At 37.9% G+C, this 19442-nt stretch overlaps 1 protein-coding gene across 6 annotated transcripts in view; it reads left to right on the forward strand.

The window, feature by feature from the left end:
- The window catches only part of LOC129743697 (microtubule-associated serine/threonine-protein kinase 1-like), a 65628-nt gene extending 48976 nt beyond the window's left edge, over positions 1 to 16652 (forward strand). For 3 of the 6 annotated variants that reach the window (XM_055735797.1, XM_055735798.1, XM_055735799.1), the window contains 3 exons: positions 7184 to 7256; positions 7324 to 7460; positions 7621 to 16652. In XM_055735797.1, the coding sequence (XP_055591772.1) occupies positions 7797 to 13904 (6108 nt within the window). In that variant the 5' untranslated portion in view covers positions 7184 to 7256; positions 7324 to 7460; positions 7621 to 7796 and the 3' untranslated portion in view covers positions 13905 to 16652. Of the gene's footprint in view, positions 1 to 6942; positions 6968 to 7183; positions 7257 to 7323; positions 7461 to 7620 lie in introns of those variants that run through there. The other 3 variants (XM_055735800.1, XM_055735803.1, XM_055735801.1) reach the window with 2 other exon arrangements.
- The last annotated feature ends 2790 nt before the right edge of the window (positions 16653 to 19442 follow it).

Below are 19442 nucleotides of genomic sequence, written 5' to 3' on the forward strand. Positions count from 1 at the left end.
GATTTTTTTTTGATTTTCTAACGTTTTGTTTTAATCAGTTTAAAATATTTTTTCTTTTCTGATCTCAGATACATCCCATTCTAATGATTTTCAACACTAACATTGTGACATAAAAAGTTATCTGTGTTTTTTTTTGCATAGCGTTTTTGCTATAAGATATGTACACTACACTGCAAAAATTCGACACATTAGGGGTATGTGTCTGCCTATATAGATTTTTGCAATTTGTCTGCCAATTAAAAAATATGTGCCACACATAGATTTCAGGAAATATTTCAGTGGTATATGTATGACATAAACATTATAAAATTTCACACAGGTTTTAAATGTGTGAAATATTCGATTGGAGTTAGTTTTTGAGTCTACATTCTGGCGATTAAAACTGCGAAGACGATTGTTTTCTAAATTCGTTCTTTATGTTGATATAATTTATTTCTCAAAATGTTAACATGATTTTTCTAATTCAACAACTGCTGTCCATCATCGGTGGGTCATTGTCTGAGCTGTCCGTTTCAAGCTTTTTTTTCTCGATCCAATTCGAAGGTTTGATAATTTTGATCTGAAAGCAGATGATTTCGATAGAAATAGAATCAATCAAATCAATTGAATTAATAACTGACCTTTGCAAGCGATTATCATTCATTTCTTAGTGAACCGTCCTACCTTGTTATCATCGTTGAAAGGCCGACCGGTACTCCCGCAGACGGTAGAATTTTTTAAGTGTATGAAGCAAAAACAAAGATTGCACGCTCCTTCGACAGCTCAAGTTTTTTCCCAATTGCAGCCATTTTGAATTCGTGAAATCTTTCAAAATTGAAAATTATTAATGTTATGTGTCAATTAATAAAACCTATTTGTATCATATAGCCAATGAATTCAAAGAGCGTATGTGTGGTGAAACATAAAATCAAAGTGTCGATTTTTTGCAGTGTAGACTGAGTCAATTTGTGGTCATTTTTGAATTTCTCAAACCCTGGGGTCTAAAAAGCTTCGTCTTGGTTCAAAACCCATCCATTATTTTTTTGCAGAATTTTCCAGCCGGAAGTTGCGATGCAATATTGTGTTTTTTTTATGCAAAATTACGACCATTTCTGCAAGTCCAGTAGGTACTCGAGAGGCATTTGTAGTATGTACTTATACCTACATATATAGCGAACGTGGCCGGGGTTAGCAGATATTACTCAATCCGCGATAAGAAGGGGTCGTTATCACCATCAGTATATTGCAGTGGAGCTACATTTACATGAGAAAGCACTGAGCACCGATTGAGTGGACAAAGCAGGAGCTAACCAAGACGCCCTAACGGTGTTTACATTTCTTTATTTGTAATTCATACTACATCAAATCTCGTTACTAAGAGATATCACGAGTCATTTTTAGAACAAATAAGACAAGATCTTTGCAAATTGTCAACTGTTCATCACAAACCGGTAGTTGTTAGCATTTAGTATTTGGTGAATCAAGCATACGTAACAATGCAACAGCTGCACACAATTTTTTCCGTGCTGATCTGTGATTTCCTGTTGCTTATTAACTTGCTTTTGATTATTCATCGGATATTACTGTGGTTGGGATGAGCTCTGTTGTGAGAGAGCTTTCAATTTGTAATTTATCTTATTCATCTTAAAGCAAACACACTACTAGACACCGAATTCTGAATGAAAATGATACCTGCTGTATGTAATTGCTATGCTGTTTTGAACATACTTCTTATCGATATGTATGTGAGTAACAAAACAATGAATAAAATGTTTCAACAAAATTTCCTCGACATGCCTCATTGTATCGTCAAATGAATAAAGCAAATGAATCAATCTAACTCCATTCAGTTGTGAGCTTTTTGAACCTACTTGTTTTGAGAATGGCATCAAAACTTGAAAATTTGAAATCCTTTCCTATAGTTAAATTGAGCTGCGTCGACTATTTCAAGATCGCAGACCAACGCGACAACTGCATCCATGGTCATTTTGCTGAACTGTCCAGATCATCACCAAAATAAAGTTGAACCAGACCGTGTGAGAGATGAAAACAGACATCATCAGAGGTCAAGTTCGTCCGAAAACCCGAACAGTCTGTTCTAGAATTATAATATTCCATCTAAAACATGGGACAGAATGGATGCTCATCATATCGTTGCCAGCACCATGATGATCATCATCACACAGTTGCTACCATCATTTTCCGGACGGAAGCTGGGGAGGAAATGAACGAATTAATTCGAATGAACGCGAATGCGTCCGAGGGTCTTCTAAACAATAATGCGGTGGTTCATGGTTTGTTTCCTCGTCGATTTTAAATGTGGTCATATATTTCGTTAAACTTTTTTTCTGTTTCTATTGATCTTTTGAATCATGTGTATTTCTCATACTCGAATGATATAGAAATTGATTTATCTTGCGTCGCTTAATTAGGCTGGAACAGCGGCCAGCGTGTTCGTTTAAAAAAATCAAATCTTTCTTTGGAGGGACAATCCACATTAAACAGAATCGTAAAATTGAGCTATTTTCGATCATAAATAAAAAATAAAAAACGAATACAAAAATTACAAAAGGTCCCACTTTCCACAGTTAGTTTTTTGCTCTTGGAATTCTTTGAATATTTTTATAATTTATCGAATTTTTCTTAATTGTCTTTTTGAAGCTTTTTCGAGCGATCACATGTCATCTTTTTGTTCGTTTGCACTGCTAGTTTCCGCTTGTGAGTTGAACCACGCATGGCCTACTATTGTGTGGTGGTAGCTACACTTTCTATCTGTATCTACCACTGCAACTTAGTAGACCTGTGAGGAACAAAGAAATGAAAGTTTTTCAAATTTAAAAATACCCTTCCGCTCATTTTCAGCATCATCCATCTTATTCTAATCTTTTATCCGTCTATTATTTTCCAATTCTTAAATGTTCTTTCTCAAAGAATATAAAATTTCACCGATATAACCGATAGAATAATTTCATAAAATTTTATGATCATACCAATAAAAGTTGGGCTTTATTTTTTGAATAATTTACAAATGAGTGTTACTTTTATAAAAGTGACAATATTTAGGCAATTGACTGTTTGTAGCAAAAAAAATGCATTAAACACTTAATTATTTTAAATATTAATTATTGTTTTTTTCAATTTTTACAATTTGCACAGAAAATGCCTTAATAAAACCATTCGTAAATAAAAAAACAATTTGCACAGTTTCTCCAAATATTGTTATCAGTTTTTTTTTTGAACTCATGATGGTTTTTTTTGGTTTTGGAGAATTAGCGTTTTAGTTTCCAAACAGTTTTTTCGAAACAATTTTTTTCAAAACGATCAGTTTTCGTCGTAACCTCAAAAACTGTATTGCAAAGACTGTCATTTCTTATTATAGGTAGATGATCATGTCTTTTGTTGAATATATGATAGAGTACACGAAACATGTTAGAATAAGGTGAAACGAGATCATGGACCACCGTAAAGGTTCGTGGCATTACCCTATAAGAGCATGAATTGCAGAATTCTGATAGTGCTTTTTTAAGAACCTCTCCGCAAAACCGGATGCGTTCACTCTTGTTGCGTTACCGTGAGTTCAGTAGACAGCGTTTGGTCATCATCATATTTGGCCAACAACAGCTCCCCGTTTCAGAACGTCCATCGCTAGAAGGTTTGATCAGACCGGAATCCAATACACAACGATGATGGTGCTGGATAAGGAGCGCGAGAGTTCACTGAATTGATACAAACTTGTGCGCGCCGTCGTACTGCTCTGTTACGTAGGATTATGCATCACCAAAAACGGTAATAACTATGGGTGGCCGTTTTGCTGCTGCTGTCCGAATGGCGTTGCCCCACACACACTGGCCACAGATGAATTCCAGTCGACGCACCGCGCCAACAGCGCATTTGGGAGCCAATAATCGTGTCAAAGTGCACTAAAAATGGGTCTGCCTCGGTGTGTTGGCATACACACATATGTACATATGTTGGGGTAGCCCTGTTGTTCCCTAGGGCACGTTGATTTTTTTTTGCAAATCATAAAACAAATAGAAGATGATTTGATAAAAGATGTTGCTCCGAAGATTGCTATAAGCTTATATTATAAATGCATGATTTGACTAAGATCATAGTGCTAACAACTTCAAACTGCTATTAGGTTATTTTTTGTCCGGCAAGAATTTTGAAAATAACACGCAGAGAAAACTTGGATTTTGAAACAAAACAAAACTGACTTTGATTCAAAACACTCAGTTTTTTTAATCAAACTCCTGTTTTCTTTGAATCAATGAATTCTCGTTCTGATTCAAATGAATAATTTTTGAAAGAAAGAATTAATTTTTTGAACCGAATAATTTTGGAATTTGATTTTAAACAAATTCTTTGATTCAAAAGACATTTTTTCAATTGCATATGTCTTTTAAAACAAAGTAAATTTTCTTTCAACCAAAGAAAAATGTTTTCAACAGAAAGGAATAATTTCTTTAAGTTAAAACTTCAAACTTAGAAGATAATTTGGATTGAGCAAGTACCGAATTTCGAATTAAGTTTCGCCGGTCGTGTTAAAAATCAAAACTAGTGAATCAGAGATAGCTATTTAGGAGGATTCAGGATGAGGAATGCATACCATGGTAAGTGCGTGTTAATCCATTAGTCAAAAAGTGAATATTTAAGATTTTATATAAACTTTTACATTGTTACAGGACCACGGCTGATTCCGCCCAAAATCCAGCGGTCTGATTCTCTTCGGGCCGATCTTCAGCGGCAATCACCAGTTGGATGACCGGAGTTGCTTCCGGAAGTTTATTGAGCGGTCCAAGAAGAATGCCCTCAGGCCAATATTTAGGACCGGTTAATTCCATTATAGTGAACCAGTGTTTGTGTTAAGTTTGTAATAAAAATGAATTTAAGATGTAAATTGTTTCTTTTTATTGTTCAAAATTCCTAATTGGAACTTCTGAACAACAGAAAATATTTTTTTCCAATTGGAATAAAAGGAAAATATTTCAATGAACCAATCCTTTTAAATCTAAATCTAAATTACATTGTAGCAAACGAAAACAACTTTGCATCGAATGAAACTGTTTTTTGTTTCAAAGCATTAAGATTTTGACTCAAAGATTTTTCAAAAGAAAAATTCTTTGAAACAAAGGAAAATGTCCTTGAACCAATGGAATTTTTATTTATCCCAAAATCAAAGGAAAAAATCCTTTGTTTTTGCGGCACTTTCCTTTGAAATAAAAAATCTTTTTTCTGAGTGAAGGTGTTAAAATTCAAAAATAAATATTGACACCGCCTAAGTTCAATATGAGCAGGAAAACGCTTCGACTTAAAGTGCAAAATATGGTGCAGCCTTGTCAAAGTCACGTAACTGGAGGAAGTGTACTGCGTTAGTTGATTTTTCTTCTTCGCTTTTCCTTTTGTTTATACACTGTCTCTAGCTAATCTTCTCCGGGGTGCTTTATTTTCTGTATAATATTAACTATAAATGCAACAAGCTTCTGTCTATGTTTTTGTTATGTAAGTTTTTCTATGGATTTATTGTTTTTCAACTGCCATAGCTGCCATAGTTTCAGAGGTTGGTTATTTTTTCGTTTTTTTTAAAGAGAAACTTGTTCACTGAATTGGCAGATAGATCACACTAACTTATGCTAATTCCAGTTAAAAAGGGCTATTTAATTTTTTTTTATAATCAAAGTTAACACTAATAAATAGTTTTGCGTCCAATAAGGGGCAAAATATTTTATTTCATTTAATTCTTTCATATCACCTCGTCCAGCGTCAAAACTGTGTCAAATTACCAACCTAAAATTTCACTTGCCCCGACTCATGTCATGAGTGACGAATATTTTGGTTGAGTCCAGCCAGGGTTACTACCTAAAAGCTCTTGGGTTATTTTCAAACCACTTGATGAGTGCGCTCGGAGGTAAAGCCCCTCAATTAGGTGACAGGCATCAGTGCTGATTTAAAACTGGTAGATATCTAACTGCCTGCTCCTTTCATTGGCTGGTAGGGTGCGCGACGCATCTTGCAATAATAGACCCTGATGAATGACTCATTTCGTCTCTCGGCTCGATCGGGCGAATGTCCGTCTGCGTCTGACATGACTTACTAGCCGTCGCATGTCTGATCGTGCCTCTTGAAAAACTGTTTGCAATTTTGCCTGTATCCTGATCTTCGTCTTCGACATCGCAGACACCATCAGGCACATGTTCAACGCATTCAGTTTGTTGGTTCGATATTTTTTGCCCTAAAACGGGTTGTTTTTTAATTCAGAAAATCGTAGTACTATATACGGCGCTTATTCCAGCACTCATACATATGAACTGGTTTATATGAAAGCTACGCACAGTTAAAAAAAAGTTAAACCATACTTGATTCGATACTGATGGGATTTTTTATTGTTTTCTTACTCTGTTTCTTCAATTCAACACTAAATTTGATCAATCGAATAGTTGAACAACATATCTTACCAACATTCATTGAGTCCTAACTAGTAGATATAAATCTGTAATTTTTTTTTCTGAGAAATTAATTACTTCGGCCACGGCAATTATTACTACTATTTCTTTAAAGCAAGAATTGCTACTTTTGCTGACAAAGCCATCTGTCGAAAAGTCTTTTTTAATGTTTCCTTATTACATAAATCTTTTACTAAGAAATCTGAAATTTTAAAGTACCAACTAATCCTTAATTTCTACGTAAAAAACCAAAAATTTCACAGTGTAGAAAAATGGGCTTCCACAATGCGAAAAAAACCAGAAAAACCTATAGTTTACCACCATCGAGCAGCAGCAGAATCAGATGCGTTTCGGCTGGCTGCTGCCAAAAGGGAAATGCCTGTGAGTAATGTTTATTGTGGCAGAAAGCGAATTGCCGAGTCATAAGTAAGAACGATCGGTTAGTCGACTTTAGTTAGTCTGCAACGAACCGTTCAAAGTTATCATCATCGGAGTAGAAAAGTCCTTAAACTGCTCCAAAGTGTCAGTGTTGAATGACGAAAGAGGTTTAACATTGTTATTTGAATTGGTTTTTTTATGCATAATTCACCAATTGTGGGAGTATTTAAATTTTCCAATGTATAAATACGCATTAAAAAATTCCATTAAATCCGGTAACGATACTAGGATATATTGTAAAATTAATCATCAGAGATTTTAAAGTTCTGTAACAAGCAACCTTATAGCTGAATTTAATTGAGCCTTTTTGACTTATCCAACAGGTTAACTGATATGATGGATCCAACCGGAATAGAACGATGCATACAATTATCAAACGGAACACAATAAACTAAAGTAATTGTTAAATAAATGAGAGGTAAAGTATTTTACTTAATTGTTTCCTATTTTTTTTTTATTACAGGCATAATGGTTTGAGTCATCCCCATTACCAGTTTCGAAAAGCGAGACTGGTCTATCAATAGAGAACCGATCACAACATTGAAAAACTTGTCTAGCGCACGTTTTCTGCGGCCTCAAGATGATGTTTTCACATTACAGGTAAGTGCAAATAGTGGTTTTGGGAATATTCCATCAGACTGCCTTGAAATTTTGAAACTTTCAGTGTACATCGATTTGGCATTGAAACGTTCAAAGTTATGATGTAGTTCAGATTAAGTTGGTAGAACAACTGATCAATATTTATACATATCCACTTTAGATACTTTGATTACATCTAAAGCTGCAGTAAACAGTGGCAATCTAACGTGCCAACCGGCCGAGGCGTAACTGGTTTTGTGGTGTGCATTGTGTGGAGAGGTTACCCACATAATCGCCTCAACGTTTGTGTGTGACGTTCTACTGTTGGTGCTCAAAATCCATTAACGAAACACCACCATGAGTCAAAGGGCATCCAGTGCACCTGCGAGTAAGCAGTCAGTGTCTTCTACTTCAGCTGTTCCAACCACAGCTAGTAATTTGACTAGTTCGATTCCAGCGACTGTGGTATCGGTGGCAAATAACAGTAATAATTCAAGTGATTCGAAGAATGAAACCAAAGTAGTTCATCAATCGAAATTCACTGAAAACGATACAAACAAGGATCGATGCAAATCATCACCTACTGTACGATCTTTAAACTTCGACGATCTTGAGGTGAACAAACCAAGTCAGAGCACTGCGGAGGGCGCTAGTAAGAAAGTTTCCGATCAAAAGGCTGTTAAAAGAGATGAATCGCCATGCACGAAACAAGTTGATACAGCCAAAAGCAAAACTACATCAAAACCGTCCATACCTAAGAAGGATCAAACAACTAGAACAACTGCTGCTATGCCATCAGTGATATCTCCATCACTTGCTGTTTCTGCTAATCCTGTAATAGTATCGGCATCAAAACCACCACATAGTAGTTCTGCGAAACAAGTTGATCCAGAAATGAAACCTCCTGGGAGCCCATCAAAATCCAGTATAAAAAAGATACAACCACAATCATCGGTAAAGATTGAACCGCAACACCCGAAACCTTGCTTATTGAAATCGTCGTCCGTTCCGGCACCATCATCAGCTTTGAGTAATGCTGCGGTCGATTTACCGGCCAAAGCTTTACCTGGAACGCATCCGATTAGTGCACTGACGGCCCCGGTTATAACCACTATAGCGCCGTCTCCAACATCTACTACGGCTCCACCAGCTGCTGTTGTGCTGCGACCATCATCTGGATCAGGATTGCAGAAGTCAGCTTCCTATCGAAAATCATCTTATAAACCACAACATTCCCACTCGCTTCGATATTCTGGTAGCGGAAGCGACATTTCCAATCTCGTTCGAGTTCGTAATTCTACGCTTGGAAACTCTGCACCAACATTATCGATTACTTCCAAAGAAGGAGGCTTTGGACAACGTCGATCAACTTCTTCCTCGGCAGCAAGAAGTGGCGCTGTAGCTCGACATCGGCTTAGTTTTGTGGCAAACATTTCACCGCGATCTCATTCACCCATTCCCGCTAGTCCAATTGACAGTCCTCGAATCAACTCGCCAAGCACAATCCACTTCCCTTTTGTTCCTATAAAAAGAATAACCAACAAAAATAGCGACAGTAGAAGATGGTCTGTTGCTTCACTACCAAGCTCTGGTTACGTGACTACACCTGGCAGCTCCAATATTTCTTCGCAATGCTCCAGTCAGGAAAAACTTCATCAATTTCCACCGGTTCCGACCAATGATGATCTGCATATGCTGTCTCTACATTTCTCGAGTAACGATAGCAACCCAGGTTTGGAAGGCCGTAATGTGTACCACCATCATCACCACCACCCGTTCTACCACCAGTTGCACCAACATCACTCACATGCTCATAGCGGTAGCAGTGGATTCAATCCACCAGTATCTCCGCATGCTATCCATCTACAACATTCGACGCATCAGCCGCTGAGTCTTCAATCACAACCAACCCACTGCAACAGTCCTCATTCAATGAAATCTGGAAGTAGCTGTAAGGATGAATTAAACAATGTTTGCGGTTGTCGATCCCCAATTCATCGTCCACGATCCCGCAGCCTCAGTAGTCCTTCCCATAGTCCGATTACGGACAACGAAATATCCCTTATGAATACCTTCTATAAAGAACGCTTTCCAAAAGCAACCCAACAGATGGAAGAACGGTTATCACATTTCATAAATGAAAATAAAAACATCATCAACGATAGTGCTCGAATCTCGCAACCGATTATGCGTTTTGTTCACCATCAAGTGCTGGAAATGGCACGCGATTGTCTTCATAAATCGCACGCAAAACTCATTACATCACGTTACTTTTATGAAATGAACGAGAACCTGGAACGTCTTCTTATGGAAACAAAAGAAAAATCACCGGAAGCTGCCCCGGAGATAACAGCGGTCATAAAGAAACTGTTACTAATAATATCCCGCCCGGCGAGACTGTTGGAATGTCTTGAATTCGATCCGGAAGAGTTCTATCGATTACTTGAGGTAGCTGAGGGACAGGCAAAGGTTACCCAAGGCATTAAGGCAGACATTCCGCAGTATATCATTACCAAACTCGGACTGAATCGAGATCCTATGGCAGAGTTGCAAGAAGAGCTGATGGAATCGGTTTCATTAAACTCATCTCTAGACACCACCAATTGTGGTGGTGATTCCTCGGATAATAATAACTCATACATTTCTCCCAATCAGTCACTTTTGGGAGAAAGGCGCAGTGGTTCTCTAACATGCAGCACTCCAAAGGGTGCAGGATCGCTTAACAATAGCACTGTTAGTACTATTAATCAAAACCAGTCCAATAACAACAATACGAGTATAGGTTCTAACACAAGTGGCATGGCAGCGAATAACAGTAAAACTCTGAAAGCCCGCATGACTAGCACAGTGCCGAACGAAAAAGACTACGATATTCTGAAGTTAATTTCTAACGGGGCCTACGGAGCGGTTTACTTAGTCAAGCACAAGCAAACTCGACAAAGATTCGCCATGAAAAAAATCAACAAAAATAGTTTGATGTTACGAAACCAAGTGGAGCAGGTGTTCGCCGAGCGGGATATTCTGAGTTTCGCGGATAACCCTTTTGTCGTCAGCATGTACTGTTCGTTTGAAACTAAAAAGCATCTTTGTTTAGTGATGGAATACGTAGAGGGTGGAGATTGCGCCACTTTGTTGAAGAATATCGGCCCATTACCATTTGATATGGCGAGATTTTATTTTGCCGAAACAGTACTGGCTGTGGAATATTTGCACAGTTATGGGATCGTTCATCGAGATTTAAAGCCTGACAATCTTTTAATCACGGCTCTAGGTCATATCAAGTTGACTGATTTTGGGTTGTCTAAGATGGGTTTAATGTCGCTAGCAACCAATTTGTACGAAGGATATTTGGATAGTGAAACAAGACAATTTTCGGATAAGCAGGTTTTCGGAACTCCTGAGTATATTGCTCCGGAAGTAATTTTGCGACAGGGTTACGGAAAACCCGTGGATTGGTGGTCCATGGGAATTATATTATATGAATTTCTTATTGGCTGTGTTCCGTTTTTCGGGGAGACTCCAGAAGAGCTGTTTGCACACACGGTCAATGATGATATAGAATGGCCGGATAATGATGATTGGCCCATTCCGGACGAGGTGAAAGATTTGATTTCAGCGTTACTGCAACATCTGCCAAGAGATCGACTGGGAACGGGTGGTGCACATGAAGTGAAGGAGCATTTCTACTTCTATGGCTTAGATTGGAACAATTTATTGCGACAGAAAGCTGAGTTTGTACCTCAACTAGACAACGAAGAAGATACAAGTTACTTTGATACGCGGGTCGATCGGTACAATCATGATATATGTGATGATGATACGGATGACATGGAAGACTCACCGCTTTTCGGTTCATTCAACTCCTATTCGCCACAATATAGGAAACAGCATAGTATTCCATCGGTACAAAATACATCGGCTTTAGCAGCTCAACTACAGGAATCGCTTGCAGCTCCCCTACCGAGTGCACTTCCCATTTCATCGTTGGCAAAAGAGAAATCACAGCTACCGTCTCTATTTGAAGATGGATTTGATATCACTAAACCGAAGCCCATTCCCGACGTCAGCAAACTTATCATCACTCCGGATCTGCGTAAGTTTAATACCAATCCATCTAGATACAAGATGCCATCAACTCCAGATTTGGAATATTTACCAGAACTGGCAACTCCTGATCGTGAAGATTTCATAAGTCATCTTAATCTACGGCCTCAACATCTTCAGCAGCCGCCATTGGCCACGACTCCAGAAACTCCAGAAACCAATAAACGTTTCAGTGATTTTTACCCGCTGTCATCACTAAAACAGCTCTCGACACCGGAATCTTCGCAAACTGACAGTGACGACGTGTCGCCACAAATTCAACGGAAACGACGAACAGTTCACAATCGTGGGATTCTACCCAAATTTTCTATTTCCATAGAAGACGATCAGAGCGGTCACGAAACATCTTCATCGACACCCTCCCAAGTAGTTAACACATCACCATCAAGCTCATTGAACAATTTGAACAACAATGCTCGCCATATCGTTAAAAGCGCTTCAGCACTGGGATTGTCTTTAATGGCCGCCTCATCAGACGACTCTTCAACGGCTATTATTGCGGGACCTAGCGGAATAAGCGGAATCATGGGAGGTGGTGTTGGACTTCATAATGCTACTACTACTGCTTCAAACTTGTCTTCATCATCTGGTTGTAGTACCGGAATGGCCTCAACTATGCATTCCGCAGGCAACTGCTCCAGTACTGCTAGTTCACGTGACACTTCGCCATGTCGGGAGTTGAGTCCTCTAGTCACTAATCTTAAACCGCCGATGATTATACGACGTGGACCCCGTGGTTTTGGCTTTACCGTTCACACAATTCGAGTTTATTACGGTGATACAGATTTTTATACAATGCATCATTTAGTGATGGCCGTTGACGAAGGAAGTCCTGCTTTTGAAGCCGGTTTGAGGCCTGCCGATTTGATAACTCATGTGAATGGAGAAGCTGTGCAAGGTTTATACCATACACAGGTATTACAGCTTCTTTTGGGTGGTGCTGAGCTTGTTAGTTTAAGAGCAACTCCTTTGGAACATACCAGTATTCAGAGTGGAGGTCGTAAGCGAGAACCGTGGCAGAGCAAATTTGCAAAAAAGAGTACACATAGTCGAAGAAAGCAGAAAAAAGATAACGAAAAGAAAAGAAAAACGTCCTTATTTAGACGCATCAGTAGTAAACGAGCAAGTGCCGAAATGCAACAGATGGTAGCGGGAATCCAATCGCCCACATCAGTACCACCTAGTCGAAGTTTCCAGTCGTTTGCGCGGCTTCAAGGTAGTCAACCAAATTTGGCAACAACCGCAAATACTCAGTTAAATGCTATTCAAGCGGTTCCATCAACCTCGTTGACGGCATCCCCTGTTAATAGGCTTAGTCTATCGCCGTTGAATACGATCAGCGCTTATCAATCGTCACCTTCATCATCGCCTAGCACTTCAGCTCCCAGTACTCCAACAGGTACTCTCACATACAACGACGGAGCCCCTCTCTATCAGCGGCCATCGACTTTGCATGTTTTGAAGCATAAGCTCCATTCTTCGCCATGTGCTGCTAGTAGTAAAGCTCTACACTCGGCAACAACAGCCGCCGGTCGGCCAAATCGACGAAAATCTGCCGATCACATGCCATTGTCTCCACTAGCACGAACACCTAGTCCTTCGCCACTTCCAGCTTCACCAACGCGTTCCTCCAGTCCGTTAGCATTCCCCGTGGTCCATCCGCATGGTTCATCCAATACAACACAGTCGTACAGTCCTGGAGTTCTACCGAATGCTTCCAGTTCATCAACGCAATCTGGTGTTCCAGGCATCGTAGCCATAACTGGATCGCCAACACCACCGGCAAAGAAAAGTTTTCCTCGAGCTAAAACTGCTGAACCAAGTTCTCCTCTACTTCGGCGAGCACTTTCTCCTGATAGATTACACCCCAGAAGCGCAGCTGAGAGCAAATGTGTCCTTTCTCCATTGTGTTGCAACACGCCACTTAAAACCCCTCAAGTACCCGGCGTTTGGCGTTCTAATCAGAATTCAACAATCATTACTGCTACGCCACCGTCGGTAAATTCCGGCGCAGCACCTCCTGTTACAGTAGCACCATCATCAGCAACTGCGCAACCTCTCTCGATGGTGTCATCTTCTTCTTCAGACATTCAAACAGCTGCAACATCCTCATCGATAACAGCATGGTCCAATACTGGTCCTACCAACACAGTCGCTTCAAAACTGTCCACCACATCAGCACCGCTTACAACGGCCACTACAACAACCACAACAGCTTCGGCAGCATCTAAGTCATCAGCGATTTCAGCGTTATCCAGTTCCGGCACCAGTGGCAACACCATGAACAATAAAAATAATCAACCAGCGCTTACAAAAATGGTCGATAAAATGAGTATTAAAGAGAGTTCAGCAAAAAAATAGATCAAGCAATCGACGTTGTTGAGCAATGACATAGCATTTGTCATTTAGAGAACTGTTTTCTCCTTACATTCAGCTGTTCTACATTAGTTTTGTTTTCAATTAGTTTTTTTTTTAATTTTTAAATGCGTATGAACGCAATAAATCAGATTTATCATATTTATTTTAGTATCCGTGTTTATAGAAAACAGTCGAAAGCATTCACATTTTTTTTGCGTTTGCACTGGTGTTGAAGAAAATAGATTCAAATGAAACTAAGCAGCAAGATATCAACGTTCTTTAGATAGATAATAGCACCTGCCGATGTTATAGCTGAGATATTGAAAAATTTGATAGTAAATCAAAATTTATAAATGAATATGCAAACCCGTAGTCGAGAGAACCACGTAGTTTGATATAGATCTTTCTCTGCATGGTGTTGCTCTAGAAAATGAAGGTCAGATACATGTTTTTTTTTCATCTACGAAAATCAATCCATTTTGGTAAGAAAATAGATTGATTTACCTTCTCCGAAGACACGGTTCAACTATCGAGTTTAACAGTAAAATTATTTTAAGCGTTTAGGAAAAACGAAAGTATGTAGTAAGTGAAACAAATAAAGAAAGGATTTAAATTTGTGTGATATTTTGAAAATAATGTATGTAAATTTTAAGTTGTAAGATGTATGATTACAGGTTACAGATTAGAACTAGGCTTATAGAAACGAAACAAAAAATACTGTTGGTCAATAAGACTATGAATAACAATACAATTGAAACATCAAGTTGTCGAGAATTGCTTTCATTATGCCTGTCATCTTTGCCTGTAACACAAATTAATTTAAAAGATTAAACCGATGCCGAAAGGAAGAAAGGAGGATATCTGCTTCTTCATCCCCATTAAAAAAAATCTGGATCGTCATTATTGTTATTTTACTCAAATTTAAAAATGTATGTTGTATAGATTTGAAGTAATAATTAAAAGTTTGCCGTTTTTTTACAATCATGACATTTTTTTAAACTGAACAAACTCTGCAAAAAAAGGAAAATTTTGATGTTTAATAGTTATTTAAAAATCGGTAAGTGTTCATTTGCATTTTTTTTAAATTATTCGTAACTTATCGCCTTTTGAATGCCTCATAAAAATATTCTCAGAAGTATAAACAACCGGATAGACAAGAGCAAATGTCGAAAATTGGTGCTGTGCGGAGATAACACGAAATAAAACAACAATACAGCAATAATAAATCTATACAACAAGAAACACCAAAAGGTACTCCCCCACCACAGAGCTCCACCTCAACCCCGCAAAGCCACAACAGATTCCGCTGGGAAACCTTTACGGAAAACCACAATCATCCTTTTGGCTCAATTCCGAACCTTTTGCTAGAGCACCATTCTTCCTTCACCATCAAACACAATTCACATCCTTGATTTATGGGGGAAAGTGGTTGTGGGTATGTGAAGTTGTACCGGTAACGGTAAAAATTTGAAACAAACATTAGAAACGACACTTTTCCGATTAGGGGTTTCTACCCTTCTTTCATCTAGTTCGGAAAGTTGAACTCGAATGGGGTGTATGATTTGGTAAAGGGTTGGAGGTAAAGGAAGAAGAGGCGAACCCATTCATCATCACACGATAGATAGCTGCTCATGGATTCGCTCGAAAAATTATGCAAATAACTCAGCAAAAAGGGAAGCATAAATTTATTTCGGCAAATACTGCGAGATTCCTTTTTCTGTTAAAAACTAAGCATCTTACTGCGAGAAAATATACGCTATTTGCATAAATGCTTACATGGCGTGAGTTTTTGATTATGATTACTAATTTTTGTAACCGTAAATTGAAAATCCCAGCCTAATTGATAACATCGTAAAAGCAACCCCAAGGGTGAAGTTCTAAAAATCTCAAAAATGTCAACTACGAACGTGCAACATCTTTAGCAGTACAACTTCCTTCCTTTCTGTTGATCATCGTTGAACTATTGCATCATAAAAAAGAAACAAACGTTTTATCGTAACATAACAATGATTTCATTTCATGGTTTAAAAAAGGCAGAAGTTTACCTTGCTTTCTCAACAAAAGTTAGCGCTGTGACACATTAAAAAATAAGCAAAAAATGAATAAAAATAATGCTTGATCATAAAAAGTTTGAAAGTTCTTATATTTGTTCCATAATTGTAAATTAAGACAGTGAGATGTACATTTTTGTTCACATAATTTTCTATGCTCAGAATTAATAGATCTATATTGATGTTGTTCATCATCACCAATAAGTTAAAAAAGCGCACCCATCCCGTAAACTTCGTTGCCTATCTGTCTTAGTCTAAATAAAGGATTAAATACGAAAAATTGAATACTTGAACTTCCTCTACTATCCCTTACAATGCAACATTTAGACGCAATTAAGTGTGGTAGAGAGCTATAACAGAAAACAACTTAGGTGGAGGTTTAAGTCGTTGCCAGAATCATCGAATCGAATTGTAAAAATTGAAAGCGACCTAGAGAGGCCCCAAAAGCATGTCACACCAGGCTGAGAACTAAACAGATAGAGAGAAAAATACGCAGATTACCATATTCACCGATTCAAACTAATCCATGTTGCTAACACTGCAGTGTAATAAAAGATTAATGAACTTACATAATTACAATTGAATCTAGCGTAATAAAGATAAATATAACACACGATGAGGAGAAATAAATCGAAGTAGACCGCGATCAGGAATGATAAATGTTGAAATAAACAGACGAAGAAAACTTGTTCGAAATGAAAAAAAAAAAAACGTTCAAATGCATAGAATTTCTCGAAACTCCATAACCTCCACTACTTTTTGCGGATTTCCTACAGATAAAAAACCTTATGCCAACAATTTTTTCCGACTACTTCGTTATGAAGCTATGAAATATTTTGTTTTGTGAATAAAAAAAAGTAATTTATCTTGTTCAATAACGAAGCTATGAAAAAAAATTAATTAGTACTTTTACAACACAATATGCCAAAAGCAAAGTTGATGGATATCACAGAGAAATACATACATATGTGATTGATTCTACATAGTTATTTTGAGAAATTTTATCACAGATTCGAAAAATCGGATTTGTATGCCCTTTTTATTAGTCAAAATATGCAAAACAAAAACACACTTTTCATGTCTACACAGCAAGAAAAATTCGTGTAATTTTAGACCGAAAACGATGCACGAAAACGGAACATCGATTTTGATGTAAAATTCTATCACGATGTATTTTTTTCAAGAATGTAATTTTTGAGGCGTGTAAATTTAGATCGAAAACAATGCACGAAATCGGGCGACGAAAGCCGTCGGGTAAAAATACACTTGGGAGTAAATTTTAAAATTTATTATCGTAAATATTAGAAATCTTTGCTAAATATTCAGGTTTTGCTGTTGTCTATGAATGAATACGCTGCTTTTAAAATTTTAATTTCGCATATATTTCCAAAAATAACCTAAAAAGATATACACCATCACGCACAGCGTCAGCCTGGAATTTTTGTTTCATCCGATGATTCCCAGCACGGTGATGTTATACAGATGGCAGTCACCAGGATCCTCGATTCGTCCCAGAACACCATTATTTTTCGGTCAGCGTCACCTTCGCCTGACGAAACTTTCTCCGAAAAATTACTGCCGCTGCGAAAAATCGGATCTTGCTGCAATGGAGAGAAAACTGATTAATTTCAACAGCATTCTTTTTTCAATATGACATAATTATGAACCTACCAGCTTTTGAAGGATTCTGGAAATGCTAGAGCTACGCCTACGACTCGTTTTCGAATCATTTTCTTACTTGTTTACTTTTTATCCGACGCGCTCCACACAAGTTGCACATTTCCATTTAATTTTAAATCAAACATACAATTTTACACTGTTTGTGATATAAAATTCATCGACCGCTTGATTTTTACATCACGGAATGTAAAATTATAGCAAAACAATGTATTTCTATTCACTTTTTGAAAAAAGACTAAAATTACATCAAAAGGAGTTGAAAATTACATCGTCTTCGATTTACACTTGTAAAAAATTAGACTACTCGTGTTTTAGATTCCGTATACTTTTAGAAATTTTTTTCTGTGTAGTACGTACTTGAATTCGTGTGTAATCAAACAGTGCAGTGTTGACAACAATTTCTAGAAGAAGAAACATTTTTAATTTTTTTTGTAACAGAGAAAAGTTGAATGTTTGCAAATTAAAAATTTTCAAAATTTGTGAAGTTCACGTCTTCCAAGTCAATGAAATGTGATTCGATTTGTTTTTGTAAATGAACAATGTAACCAGTAAATGAACAATGTAGCAGAGTCATAAAACTGTGACTGTGAAAAATTTAAAGCAGTCGCATTCATAACAGACGCCTTCAAATGAGTAACCAAGCAAACAATCTCGCCTCAACCTTCAGTCAAATGAAGCGTCGGAAGATCATAGTCGCCTTCAGCCCATCGTCGTCTTTTTGACTGTGACGGAATAATGTATAGATAAAAAAAACATCTTAAGACGACGCCGAAAAACACAAGCTTCGTTATGATCATGGCTGGAAAAAAATCTGAAAACAACGATCATCGTTTCCGTTTTTGGAGATCAGTCCAGGATAGTTCGGGACCGGGACATTTTCGAACGTAACATTAACTGTGACGACCGATGAGAATTCGCTAGGGACTAGAAGGACAATATCGATTATACGCAAAAAATTGCCTTTAATAATAATTTATATAAAAATTCATTTACAATATTGTAATTCCGCAATTGGTAGTACTTTTTGTATTTGAATTTTATTTGTTTTTGACACTGGCAAATCGCCCAACAAGCAATCCAAATACACACAAATTTTTGAATCATACATAAAATGCTTTGAACCGACGCCGTCAACTTGCTTGACGACCGTCGTTTGAAAAATAACATCCGTCACGTGAACAGAAATCCATGACGAAAGTCAAGCTTTTCTAGTCCCTTGAAGCTTGACTAGTAGTCAACGTGACTACGGAAAATCAGCAACCATGTCAACTATGATGCTTGAAAAATGTCTGCTCTGAATGTAACTAATAGCCTTTCATCCGCAGATTCAGTGAAATTCGAAAAAGAGGGGGTTCATGCCCGTCGTACGAGGAGAATAATTTCATCAAGAGTGGCTCCAGAGAGCGTCTACTTTAAACACAACTCCTCTCCGATGGTAAGGTTTGTTGGATCGGTCAAAACTATTGTTTTCGTATTCCGGTTCCATGTTCAGCACTACGATCATACTACAATAACATCGACTATTTCTTAATGAATTCATGTAGACATATACATTTATTTTTTAACATAGTTCCCCGTCACACGACATAACTTGATGAACATAATTCACTTGGTCCATGGCGACCGTTCTCTAATTTCTTGGACATCCCACATTTGCCAGATCACGCTCCATTTGGTCTAACCACCTTGCTCGTTGCGCCCCTGCTCATCTCGTTCCTACAGGATTAGCAGCAAACACCTGTTTTGTAGGACAGTCGTCCGGCATTCTCGCAACATGTCCTACCCAGCGTAACCAGCCAACCTTCACCCC

This window comes from Uranotaenia lowii, chromosome 2 (genome assembly GCF_029784155.1).
Source record: "Uranotaenia lowii strain MFRU-FL chromosome 2, ASM2978415v1, whole genome shotgun sequence".
NCBI classification, from domain to species: Eukaryota; Metazoa; Arthropoda; class Insecta; order Diptera; family Culicidae; genus Uranotaenia; species Uranotaenia lowii.